Below are 13,727 nucleotides of genomic sequence, written 5' to 3'. Positions count from 1 at the left end.
TATCTTCTTCAATTAGCTCCACAGAGCCAAAAGAAGCATCAGGCGCTCAGTGATAGCAATTTTGCCTCGCTCATCTCTTTGAACTGTATTACAGCTCATTGAGAAACATTGGGGGGGTGAATTGCAGCTCCAGAATAGACTTCTAAATGAAAAGCCTCGGATTGGAACATTCCCCAGCACCGACTCAAAAAAATATAATTATAAAATATATATACACACACACACTTTTTTTTTTTTTTTTTTAACCCACCAAAGACAACCTGCAGGAAAATAATAAATAAATAAATAGATAGATAGATTCTATATACATATAGACTTTCTTCAGGGGTATATCGATTAAACCGTTACATATATACTATAGAGTTTTTATTTAACAACACTAACATGTTATAAACTACAATTAATTTTAGTAAATAACCCAGTTATTGTTCAAAAGTGGGTTATGTATGGAATCTCCCTATATCTGTAGTATCACTATAACCATACATACACAGTTCTCCCCTGTAACAAAGACACATACTATATATGAACAGTCCAGGCTTGAATACATAACTAAATAACACACTTCTTCCTTCACATCGTGACAAGCAGATGACTTGCAGCACTGTGCTCTATCATTATCTACAACAAATATTGACAAGGCACATGGGCGGGTTGTGAAATTCACTGGTGGGGGCAAAACAGACAGTGGGAGAATATGCCTGGAAAATTAGAGTTTACATAAAATGAGCTAATAACCAACAACCTGTTTTGCGAACATACCCAAAAAATGAAACGGCAGAGTAGGCTTCCACAGTCAGAGATAACGGCACCAGTTCACTTTGAGAGTTGTTTGCATTTTTGCTGGATTTAAAAATAAATAAAAAAATAAGAGAAAATGTTTTAAAAAGTTATCAAATATAGTCATGGCAACACCTGACAGCTTATTCATTGTGTAAGATACAGGGTATATAGCATAAATGAAGTAATCCTGAGTCTGCTAAGCTTTATCTTAGGAGAAGAGGATTCTATTAATTTATTGGTGTACATCATTTAAATCACAGCATGTAATTCTGTAAAATAGGTAAACGGAACAGTAATGTTAAGAATCAATATATTTACAACTGGGGACATAGGGTGCATGTGAAGCAATAACTGATCTGCCAAATAATTGCTTCAGAGTTACCATTAGCTGTAGAGTTATTACACTGTGTATGATGAAGTCAATTGTGAACAACTTTGAAAATGTAAAGGTCATTTCAATAAAGTGGTCTGGGTTCCGTGGCCCTTTATTTTTGACCCAGCAATCTAAAAAAATCCACACCACATTACTGTTAATAGCTACTAGAATATTATGATTTCAGGGCTAACACACCTCTAGAGGCGGACAGAGTCCAGCTATTATTCCTTTAAAAAAAGCTCTCCTAGAAAGCATTTGATTGGTGCAGTGTGGCTTTTGACACGCATGTGCACTAATATCCCAATGCTTCCTTACTGGAGATCATAAGTATTGGTGGTGAGTAAGGCAAGACTTTTTTAATACTGCAAATAGTATAGTTACATTACTATAGCATTTGGAATACAAGTTTCTATAGCCAACTCCAACATGTCCCTTTAAAGAAGAAAAACCTATAGTGGCTGCCTGACGGACAAAATGTAAACACTGCTGCTTCTCAGAAATGGCAAGGTTTTACATTGTCCAAAAACAGACAGCAATTATGCACCAAAACGACTACATTAAGACCAAGCTTAGAAAGTTATGATGCACCCAGCTCATTATTAAGGTGCAATGTGGTTTACAGTAATAAAAATGCATAGAATTTGATCTAAATAAAAACAGATTTGTTTTTTTTCTATGCAAAAATATGATTTTTTTAAGCAATATTTTTCTTTTAATATAACCACAAAATTATAGAAATAATCTCGCTCTCTCTCTCCATCTTTCTTTCACCTCGAATACAATGTAGAGACTTCCATGGAGTATTTTTATGCCAAGGTTGACAGCAGTTATCTAGGGGTGGCCCGGAATTAGATCTACAGCTGTTGAAGAACTATAACTACCATGATGCTTTGCAAGTCATACAACAATAAAACATGTAAACCAACTTGGGAGATGTAGTTCTGCAAAATTTGGGAACTACCATTTGACAAATTGTAGTCTAAAAACAAGAGTTAGAGTCTGGAACATACCTGCGAATCTGGAAGTCAAATTGCACATTTTGGCTAGAATCACGTAGATGTGGCACCGTAAATCTCAGTCCTCCCCTCAGCTGTAGAACACAAAACATACAGACACAGCAAAATGCTGTTTAACAGACAGCCCACAATGTCTTTAAATAAACATATATGTCAATATACAGGTCATTGGATCCAGTTTGGATATATACCAAGTTTCAAATGTATATTTATGGCACACTCACATTTTCTCCAGCCTTCATTGGGTTTCCAAGGTCACAAATCACTAGCTGAGTTTTATTCTCCAAATGGTATTCACAATTTACGACCGATTTCTGCACAGAGAGATACATTGTCAAGTGTCTGATAAGAAGAGGCAGCTAAGCATCTATTTAAAAACACCACATATTTATAGCCCAGCCAATCAATCTGCAAAGCATCTATCTAAAATTCCTTTTCAACATTAGTGAAGTGATTGCCAATGTAACCAGACCTAGTCTGTCTGTCTAACTGACCAAAGCAGCACAATCTAGAACAATTCTCTATGTCTGCATCTCAGGCTCTGTAACAGCACTAAAGGTGCCAGGTAATATACCGCCATGAATCTATTTTATAAAAATAAAAAAAATGTATCAAGCCCAAGTAGATCATAAGAAAAAGTATCCATGTTCTTATGGCAACTCTTTAGAATTGCACCCAACATGCAACTTTTTCCAAAGGGGAATGAGTTAGTCCAATTTTATGCACTCATGTATCCACTACACCTCCTTACCTCCATTTCTAAAATATCCCTTTGTACATGTACACACACACACACAAAATGATCTGCTTTCTATATGCATATAAATCTCATATAAAACACTTACTAAAGCAGAATCTATGTCAACAACCAGCTTCACCAAGTTATTTGGGTTCTTTAGATTGTGGACCTCTCTACCTGTTCCTGTATGTCATGTGTTTTCTTAGAATGAAAGGTTTCTGGTGTACAGTGTTGCGGAATATGTTGCAACTATATAAGGAAGTGACCTAGATACAGATATATTGCCTACATTGTGTGTGCGCCCAACTGCACATATTAAAAACTTTAAACATTCAGATTATTTACAAGACAAAAACTATAGTTCTCCACTACTGACCTCATTGGTTCTCAAAACACCACTGTACATTGCTTCTGAGGGCAACGTGACCACCAATTCAGCCTCGTACGCCCCTCCTTCGCCGTCATTCCAGGCATTGTACAACAATGTGAGAGCATTCACATCTCCCAGATACACAGATTTCCGATCTCTAAAACAAACGATAAGCATTGTTAGAAAGCTGCAAGTCATTTCCTGCAGATGGTTGATTTACAGGAACCATTCCAAACACATCGCATCCCTAACCAGCAATGCAACCTCTAGTATCATTAGACTCTGAGAACTCCTCACTTATAGATCAACTGAATTAGAACAAAAGGTTTCAGTTCAAGGACACAGATAGAATACGTGATTCTATAGGTTGATGCTGCTGGAACCAACTTTAAAAGATGTATCTATGTACTACCTGCCAATTTTTCAATCTATTTAAAGAGTATGACAACCAGGAGCTGACAAAAAAAATAAAATAAAAAGGAAACAAGGTATTTGAGAAGCTTGTACAGAGTTTGTACTAAGAAAAAAAAAAAAAAAAAAAAAAAAAAAGAAAACGGGGTGGGAATCTGTCTGCCCAACATTCAGGAAATATGAAATGCCATATACAGGAATATACCATGGGCAAAGATAGCTGGCTTGTACAGCATGTTTTTTTTTTTTTTTTTTTTTAACGGTCTACCAGATGGCATCATGTTTGAATTCAAATTTCTATACCATCTTTGCTCAAAAAGATTCAAAACTATACTGCAATATCCCAGAATTCCTTTAAATGACTCATGGAAAAAAATGTATGCTCTGACATCACTTCCCTGTGCTCAGAGCTGCACGACCACAGTTTTATTGTCAAAGTAACCAGCTAACAAAACATGCAGAGCAGTTGCGGAAAAGTGTCGCTGCTTGTCTGCTGACAGACTTACCCTGAGACATTGAGCTTCAGATCTGGCACACAGATGTTGTCTTCACCACAGTCCAGCTGGATTTGAGCCTGACACGGGCAGACAGAGGAAGAACATGTTACTAAGCAATGACATACAGAATACTAAACAGAATATTCTTTGCCTCAACAATGGGAATTATTCCACCTGGTCAGATGTGACTTGAATCAACGGAGACTGGTCCGACCAAAACAAAAATTACTTTGCCTACATTTTTCTCTGCATACAATCCAACTACAACCTCTGGGCATGTTTGACAGACAGCTGTGACCTATGTTCATTAACCCAGTGGAAAATATGTAAAAAGGACATTATTATACCTCGTAATGACACGTGTACTCCACTACTTGCACTGAAAAGAACACAAACAAAAATCGATCTATAGCTGTTGCACAAAATTATAAGTGAGATAGCTTGTATAAAGAACTCATGGAAAGATGCAGCAACTTGAAAATTTTCCAAGGGAATCTAGTAATTTGGAAGACGTCCGAAAGGTTCAACTTTTGGCAAGAATTCAAGTCATGTACAGCCAAATACTTTACAAAACCACAGGGACAATGAGCAAGTGTTCGGCTCCAAGTTCCACATGTTCATAGATCAGCAGACCTGGCATTAGTTCCTACAACAATCAGTGCCAATATATCTATGCAGCCACGCGCTAAACACGTGGTCACAGACACCAATAGGATTGAAAACATTTTGAGTAGTGTTCACTTTTAACTTTGTGAATCCCCAGTCCTGTGTGGGCAGGGGTGACAAGTAATTCCAACCAAGTAACGGTATTGCCATTCAGCTAAAACTATTGTATGATTGATGTGGCCACTGATCTATGGTTTACTCAACTGATTGTTAGTAGAGAAGAAATGAGAAACATGTTCTAAAAAGCAGGATTAGGTAAACATTAATGAGGTTCAAATCAAAATGCAAAAAAAAAAAAAAAAAAAGAATTTTACAATATTAAAATAAAAAAAAAAATATGACATTACATGGAGTATAAAAACCATTTACTACCTTCTGTTCAATATAGTTCTTCGTCTGGTAGTTGAAGATTGGCAGCAACCCATGGGTATCAGCTGGGGCTTTAGGATCCAGAGAGAAATTCAGAGCGATGTAAATTGGAGAAAGCTTATCCCGGAACTCTGATTCGTCCTGAGGGAGTAATGAATGAAAACACAAGGTTCATTCAAAACCGACCAAAATACTAGAATTTTCCACTTTAGAAAAGTATAATGAAAAAACAGTCCTAGTCAAGCTAGCGGACCAAGATTATTCCCCCTCCCCCCCCCTCCTCCATATGCAATGTATGATCATATAATGTAACTAAACCGCCATTATTTATTTGCCTAGATTAGGTGTTTTTAATAAAACTAGCAAAATCTGTCAGCACCAAAGTAGCCGTTTAGTAGATAAGGGAGTGCGCTGTATTTTTATTTTTACTTGCCAAATTACAGTATGAATTACCTGCAGATAAATCTTTAGGTTGCGGCATTCCTCCTGGCCTTCATTGCGCAAGTGAATGGTCTGGATCATGTTGGGTTGATGGCTTTTCAAAAACAGTGCTCTCTTCACAGCTCCTTTTTGCTTCTGTCGGTCCAGCTGCAGTTCCACATTAATCCCTGTAATACATACAACACATCCAAGGCATTCATTTTTTAGGAGAGTAGTAGGTTCTCATATTACTCTCCTAACTTTAAAGACTTGATAGATAAAGGACATTTTAAGAGATATGAAGGCCGTGGAGGGGGGATATGGTTGGAGAAGAATTGACACTAGTGGTGCACAGCATGGGGCATGCATATTTAATAAGATTTTTTTTTTTTTTTAAAAAGGGGCATCGTGATGGCAGGAATTCACCCATCACAGCCATGCAAGTCAGGAAACTGGGGTTGAACACTTGACAGGAGAAGGCGCCCCCCCCCCCCCCACCCCCAAGTTGAGCATTTTGTGGATAAGACAAGGCCCTAAATTGGGACTATCCTGTTGGATTTTGGATGTGGGAGGTATGCATGTAAAGCTAGTACAAATTCTTAAAAATATAAATAAATAAAATCAAATGCAAACACTCACCAATAGAACGAGGCACATGTTTTCCTGAAGCATTTAGACAGAAACTGAGGTTAATGCTGGAAAGGGAGGAGAGACATAAAGAGGTCCAGATGTAAGAACACTTTAGACTAAGGAAAGGCATTTGTGAACAAATGAACCGACAGTTACAGAAAATGCAATCTGCTAGATTAACCATTTACATTCTCCTCAATGCAAGACTTAATTGAGGAGTAGTTGGAGTCGATTAGGAGCATTGGCCACGTCAATGTACTCGTGTACACAGAGTCCTTGAATTTTCAGTTCTGTTCTTTGGATTAATTAGTCTAATGCCCTCTCCCACACAGCTCTTACTGCTGGCACGAGTTTCAGCTGAGGCCTTTCCTAACTAAGGCACCGTTGATCACGTGTCCAACCATTCTGGCAGCATGAGCTAGGGTTAGACTCGTTTGAAGAGGAAAGGGTGGAGGTGGGATAAGTCTAGCATTAGTCTCCAGAGCAATGGGTTATGCCATCGCACTCCAACTTACAAAAGAGAATTCTAGCCATTAGACACAAAGATGTACTAGAAACCTCTCCAGCAGCAAGGAGGTTAAGCAGCTGTTTTTCAGACCTGCACAATTGCTCATTCATTGAAGCCTGAGGCATCCTGCCAGGATTTACATGGTCACATAGCAACAGTTAAAAAAAAAAAAAAAAAAAAAAAAAAAAAACTACAGCATTCTAAAAATATAAATTCCAGAAACTTAATCAGATGACCTCACTAAGAGGAACTAAATCATTGCAAGATATGAGTGACCCCGTGACATTATGCATGGAGTAGAAAAAATACTGAGCTGGAAAAACCCCCAAAAGAACCAAAAACCACCAAGCAGTCCATAGTACGGATATCTAGTTGTTCTTTTAACCCTCTAATTATAATCAGAGATTACTCTAGGACAAGATGAAAGACTAGTCTGATTACTGTATCCTGAATAGACTGCAGAACAATGCTCCAAATCTACTGCATTCAAAGTTCTTTGATTTTGGCCTACATCTTCAGGTTTGTTTTTTTAAATTACGATTTCTGGAATAAAGGTGAAATCTCATATTCATGAGCTTTGGAAACTCACCAAGAAACGCGATTGCCGGTCTCTTCAATCAGACAATTCTTCTCCTCTGGGTTAAACATAGAAGGACTGATTTGCAAGGAGGCGCTGGCATGGACTATAGGACGTGCCCTACAGGACAGAATAGAAGATAAAGTGCCAAAGTGATTAGTGATGCTTATGATGAATATGAATACAATGGTCTATGGTAGCAGAACTGTCCAAAGAGAGTACACGCAGGGCAAGAGATATTCCCTAGAGCTGGGTCTGAGATGGGGCACAACTGAAGCCATTTTAATAAGCATTCCATTACATACTTAAAAGGACCACTATAGGAAGCCAGACCACTTCAGCTCAATAAAGTGGTCTGGGTGCCAGGTCCCTCTAGTTTTAACTCTGCAGCTGAGAAACTGCTATGTTTCACTGAGGGTTAATCCAGCCTCTAGTGGCTGTCTCACTGACAACCACTAAAAGCGTTTCTGCGATTCTCACTGAAAAATCTGTGAGAAGACGCTGGATGTCCATAGGAAAGCACTGAGTAATGCTTTCCTATGGGCTGTTTGAATGGATGCGTGGCTCTTGCCGCCCATGCGCATTCGGAGCTGACGTCGGCAGGGGGAGGAGAGGTCACCAGCGAAGAGGGAGTCCAGCGCTGGAGAAAGGTAAGTGGCTGAAAGGGTTTTAACCCCTTCAGCCCAGCGGGATGTGGGCACCTAATGACCCTATAGTGCCAGGAAAAAGTTTGTTTTCCTGGCACTATAGTGGTCCTTAATTTTGCATCTTTCATACAACAAACATTTTTTTTAATCCCAAAAATATAGCATATCAAGCCATTTAGACACTAATACATAAGGTTATGACTCAATAAAAAAAATGAACAATTACAGATTGTAATCTAATCATTTCCCTCACTTGCAATTTTACCGCAACAAGAAATGTTCATATATACTGTATATACTATTAAAAACATGCTCTTTAAGCTTTGACAACCCTTAAATATTACTTAGGACTTTTATACCATAAAGAACTGGTACGAACATCACTTAATGAGTTGTGAAAATATAGTGTACACAGGATTCAGCAATTGTTTGTATATAGTGAACACATACTAAAAGCAACAATATTAACATGAGTGCCAACATCACATAACTGTGGGAAGAGGGAAGATCGAGGAGAAATACAGACTAACAGGGAAGGGGAGTGAAGGGGTAGGAGATATCAAAACTTTGTAAGGAGTTCAAAAGCCAATACCTGTATACAAGAGCCTTATCAACACCAAAAGCACCCACAATGAGATCTGAAAAAAAAAAGTTACTTATAATTAAAAAATAAATACTTAATAAAAAAAAAAAAAAAACCACAAGATTAGATTTAAGTAAGATACAATAAAAGCACTTATAAAATGAATCTCTCTGGCCATACAAGTGTGTAAGGTTAATAAGGCCTTATTCTGTCTGCCATGTGTTTCCCTGAATTACATTACTGATTACACCTTGGAGTATTAATTTATTCACAGCAGGGATAGACTGCATTAAGGTATAGTGATCCAGTGGTCTTGCTTGCCTAGCAGCAGTGCAGGTACAGAATCTTGCAGTAGTGGCTTTGAGTCATTCTGTGCTGGAATGTTGGGCAATATATTGCTTGCTAACCATGAATTAGGATTAAGCATAGAAACCAGCTCATAAAGGACACATCCAGCTAAAAATCTTATGTTAAAAAGGCAACCTAAGCACCATAACTACAACAGCTCACTGCCGTTGGTATGGTACAGAGAGTCTTTTGAAGCAGTCTCCCTAGTTTGCGTTAAACTTTTTGGGGCTGTCCCCATGTGCAAAAAGCACAGGCCCTCTCTTGTGGATCGATTAGCGTGACTAGAACATCTGCATTCGCTTGTCAAAATTTCTACAGCAAGAGATGTGCTCTCAGCCCATCCAAAGACAGATAGCCAATAAGGAAGTGCACGTAGGCATTAACCAAGCTGCAGCATTGGGGATTGGCTTTTAAAGTTATTCACTCAAATTGACAGGAGACCCGGCTGCATTCCTCCTGCATCACACCACCATGGCGATACAAACATACAAGAGATCGGTTATCCCTCGACTCCTGAACGCAGCCAAGGTGACCATACCTATCTTCTGGAAACAGACAAATACCCCCCCCCCCATAACAAGATGGTTAGAGGAGGTGGAAGCCACAAAGTCATTCGAGGATATGAAAGCAGACACCCCGAACCTCAGAGACTGTCATAACAAACGCTGGTTCCACTGGACGAGGCTAACTACATCGGACTCCTTCAGGCACCACCTAAACACTCCGTAACCAGAGGCAGGCGGCGGTGGCCAGGAGAAACAAGGAAGGCGAAAGGAGGCCGGCGGGACGCAGCGGCTCGGGCGGGAGACAGGGGGCGAACCACAAAACACCAGGCCCACCAGACCATATCACATACACAGACACCCACCCGCTACAGCACTTACCACAACCAACTGCGCAGACCATGACACCCACGGACAAGGCGACGTACTCACGACATACACACGACCTCAGGCCAGCCCACGTCTGCGCATAGGGATGACCGGACTGATGGCCCTCACGCGAACAGCAGACTGCTAACACACCACATTGGACCATACCCTTGACCCAACAAGGTGCAGTACCCTACCCCAGGACATACATAACGAGTACGGAGTATGAAGGCAGGGGGTCGACCAGATAAGAGAGCCAAGACGACAATGACGAAGTTGCTGACAAAATTAGCAATGGAGCTAGCACACAGCACTGATTGTTAGTACTGAAGCATAGACCCACCGATCTAACCCACGAGCGGACCTCTTAAGGGCCTACTAGCGCCTAGCAGACGTTCGGCTGGAATAGTTACAAGGCCAAATGCTACACAATACTAGACTGGAATATAGAACCCCTGCGCAGGCCACAACTTATAGACTCGTCCAGGAGACTATAACCAGAACTCTGCGCAGGCGCTGACCCGCTAAGCAACCATTACGTTAGCAGTGTAAACTATTAGGAATCTATTACTCGCGTACGACAGCTCGGAGAATAGGACACAAAATAACGAACTGTGAACAAAACAGCTACGCCATATAGCCCCCTGCACAGGCAATCATATGCATACACGGCTCTTAACCGCAATACACGCTCACACGTAAGCAATCTCAAGCCTTGGTGTCATACACAGCGACCAGATTCACGTATCATTGAGGTGAACACAATAGACATTTTCGAAACAGAACAAACACCTGAACAATACAAACCTGACCACGCAAAGCACTTACACATACCAACACACGCGCAAAGCAATGCGCACACCAACCACTCCGATGAGATTACATAAACCGATTAACATAACAAACCTTCACAAACAGACCCACGTACTGCAACGAGAGGGTACCTCAGACCTATCCCTACATTAAACTATGTATGGGTGCTGAATCTTAAATACCATGTTCTTGTTTACTGTTAACCTGTATTTGCACTGTATCTGTTTACTTGCAGTTCTATGACAGACAATTATTGCCTAATCGCTAGAAAATGCGTATGACACTTGTAATAGTGCCAACCTACACAGGGCAATTCACGCCGCAATGCTTGTACGTTTAACCCTGCAAAGTTTGTTTAAATACGATTCTATGTTTTCACCGAATTCGCCGCTGCGTAGGCGATATTATGCATTTCTCCTCTTCTACTGATAATTAAGCCTCTGCGTAGGCAACTAATCGTCTTATTGAAAGTTACTGCATAAGCCCCTGCGAGGGCACCCACTTGCCTTACTATGACTCAATTCGAAATACACGCTTATGTTATGAAACAATAAAAATATTTAAAACAAATTGACAGGAGACAAAAATTAAGACACCTGAAGACCCAAGTAATATAACCACTACAAACAGCTGTAGTGGCTACATCGCTGTGACTGCCAATTTAAAAAACTTTAACCATCAAATCCCAGTAAGTACAGAACCAAATTAGTGTGGGCAATGCACCTGGATAGCCATTTCCGTCAAGGTCTTTGCCTCCCCTACTGGAAAATCCAAAGAATGCAGGGGCTTCAGATGTTCCCCACACCCCGTGCAAGACTTGAGAAGGTTTGGGCTTCAGGCCTTCCGAATTTCCATTGAAGATGAACACAGCACCCTTGCCATCCTTTCCTCCAAATGGAGCTCCAATTGCAACATCTGTAGAGCAAAAGGGAGAAAATGAAAAAAAAAAAAAAAAATGAAAATGAGACTTTAAAAAAAAAAAAAATGCTCTGGGTTTTTCCCCTCACAGACTGCTGTGCACAATCTTTCTTGTAAACGTTAAATTTTTTTATTTTTTTTTTTAAAACATACCATTGTAACCATCTTGATCCAGATCTCCTAAAGTAGCTATAGAACTTCCAAAACGTCCGTATACCTCCTCACCACTCAGCGTTAAGTCTGGGTCAGATGACATACTCTCCCCCTGCAGGTATACATAGACCTGACCCACTTCCTGCAATCTGCCATCATGTGTCCTTTCCATGAAGAGTGGAGCACCAATCAGGAGGTCATCTAACCTGCAATGTACATTGGGTAAATACATTTGAAAGAAACAGAGGTAACATTTTCAAAAGATGTTGATTTCCCACTCTTTCAATAGACAGGTTCTTAAATACCAGTCACCTCCTGTTTCTTCAGTGCCATACATGAATTGGCTGGGGCCCCTTAGTCAATCCCTGGCTTTCCACGCTTTTGAAAAGATGGATTAGGAATAATGCACATGTGCAACACTGACCAACATTCCCTTTCCAAGAATGAATGGAAAAACCCAGGCTTCACCTAGATAAACAGGCAAATATGCTCGACACATGTTTCTAAAAACCACCGGCATATTCGAGATCCTATGACAGCTGTAGTTTACTCAACAAATATTTTGTCAGCTGATGTTTACGTTTAACACAGGGCTGTCCAACCTGCAGCCCCCCCAGATGTTGCTGAACTACAACTCCCATGATTCCCTGGCTGTTTCATTGAAAGAACCATGGGAGTTGTAGTTCAGCAGCATCTGGGGGGCTGCAGGTTGGACAGGCCTGGTTTAACATCAAGAACAAAAATAAATAAATAAATGAGGTCCAAACTCACGTAAAGTTCCTGTTGCATAAAGCTAATGGATTAGGTCTCATTACAAGCCAGTTATCTTGGATTTATCACGGTTTAACTTTAATCAAGAATATAAAATTACAGCAACACCACAAACATTTACAGGCGCTCATGTTTGCTAAGGCATCACTTGTGGTCCTGTGGTTTGTAGAAGAAAAATAGATATTAAGTTTGTGTTGGACTAGTACAGGGGTAGGCAACCTTCGGCACTGCAGATGTTGTGGACTACATCCCCCATAATGCTAGCAAAGCATCATGGGAGGTGTAGTCCAAAACATCTGGAGTGCCAAAGGTAGCCTATGCCTGGACTAGTAAATACTAGACACTTTTCCAGGTCATCAAACACAGAGAGAGGAGACTACGAGAAAAAAAAAAAGCACATTACAAAAACTCTAAATCTTTAAAAGCTTACCCATCGTTGTTGAGATCAGTGGCTGCAACAGAATATCCAAAATATGATGCCATCTAGAGAAAAGAGACAGATTAAGCATACTCCATATTCATGCCAGCAAAACCCTTACACTGCCAAGTCAAATTAGAAAAACTTCATGTTATATTTAAAGGAACAGTCCATTAAATTTTGTTATCATGGTTAAGTAAAAGCAGTAATTTTTTTTTCTTCCTTTTTTCAGTGTTACATGAAAAAAAAAAAAAAAAAAAAGACTGCTTTCAAAAGCTACAGACCCGCTGTGCAGACTTTGCAAGCCCTGCCCTCTTTCCCTGATGCATATATTCAGTCTGTACTAGGGAATGGACAAATAAGAGGCTTCTTGTTGAGAAGCCTCTGTGATGGAGTTGCGAGTGCTTCTCAATGAGCTGTAGTACAGCTTACGGGGCACTTGGTCTTGAAGCCCAAGGAAGAGGAAGTAAACAGACAGCTGGGAAGGTTTTTTTTTTGCGCCATTTATAAAAGTGTCGATTGTTGAAAAGCTTTGTGTCAGGAGTGTTCCTTTTAAGTGTGAGAATAGTGTGCAGTGTTACTTTACGGATAATTAAACAGCCTAAATAGAAAGATGTACAAACATGTACAACACCATTAGCACTGGAAGTGTAACTACTCTATGAAAATACTAGTAATGGTCATGTGATATAAACTTACTAGGTATTTAACAATATACGATTTCCATCTCGCAACTGAAATATGGAAAACAAATCAAAAACCTGCTTACCTGGATTCCTGAAAAGTTAAACAGGGATCTCAGATCTGTCCCATTCAAAATGGTCACCTTCAAAGCAAAAAAA

General features: G+C 39.9%; 1 protein-coding gene across 1 annotated transcript in view; it reads right to left on the bottom strand.

Moving 5' to 3' along the window:
• Nucleotides 1-13,727, bottom strand: part of ITGA5 (integrin subunit alpha 5) — a 79,461-nt gene that overhangs the window by 12,584 nt on the left and 53,150 nt on the right. Inside the window, exons 10-23 of the mRNA XM_063428412.1 lie at nt 13,655-13,711; nt 12,898-12,950; nt 11,697-11,902; nt 11,349-11,540; nt 8,602-8,647; nt 7,375-7,482; nt 6,287-6,342; nt 5,681-5,835; nt 5,231-5,368; nt 4,202-4,269; nt 3,291-3,441; nt 2,400-2,489; nt 2,170-2,249; nt 763-843 (exon numbers count right to left, since the gene is read on the bottom strand). Coding sequence (XP_063284482.1) covers nt 763-843; nt 2,170-2,249; nt 2,400-2,489; nt 3,291-3,441; nt 4,202-4,269; nt 5,231-5,368; nt 5,681-5,835; nt 6,287-6,342; nt 7,375-7,482; nt 8,602-8,647; nt 11,349-11,540; nt 11,697-11,902; nt 12,898-12,950; nt 13,655-13,711 — 1,481 coding nt within the window. The remainder of the gene's footprint in view (nt 1-762; nt 844-2,169; nt 2,250-2,399; nt 2,490-3,290; nt 3,442-4,201; nt 4,270-5,230; nt 5,369-5,680; nt 5,836-6,286; nt 6,343-7,374; nt 7,483-8,601; nt 8,648-11,348; nt 11,541-11,696; nt 11,903-12,897; nt 12,951-13,654; nt 13,712-13,727) is intronic.

The sequence above is a fragment of the Pelobates fuscus genome, chromosome 1 (genome assembly GCF_036172605.1).
Source record: "Pelobates fuscus isolate aPelFus1 chromosome 1, aPelFus1.pri, whole genome shotgun sequence".
In the NCBI taxonomy this organism is placed as follows: Eukaryota; Metazoa; Chordata; class Amphibia; order Anura; family Pelobatidae; genus Pelobates; species Pelobates fuscus.
This window is presented reverse-complemented; position numbering and strand designations above follow the sequence as displayed.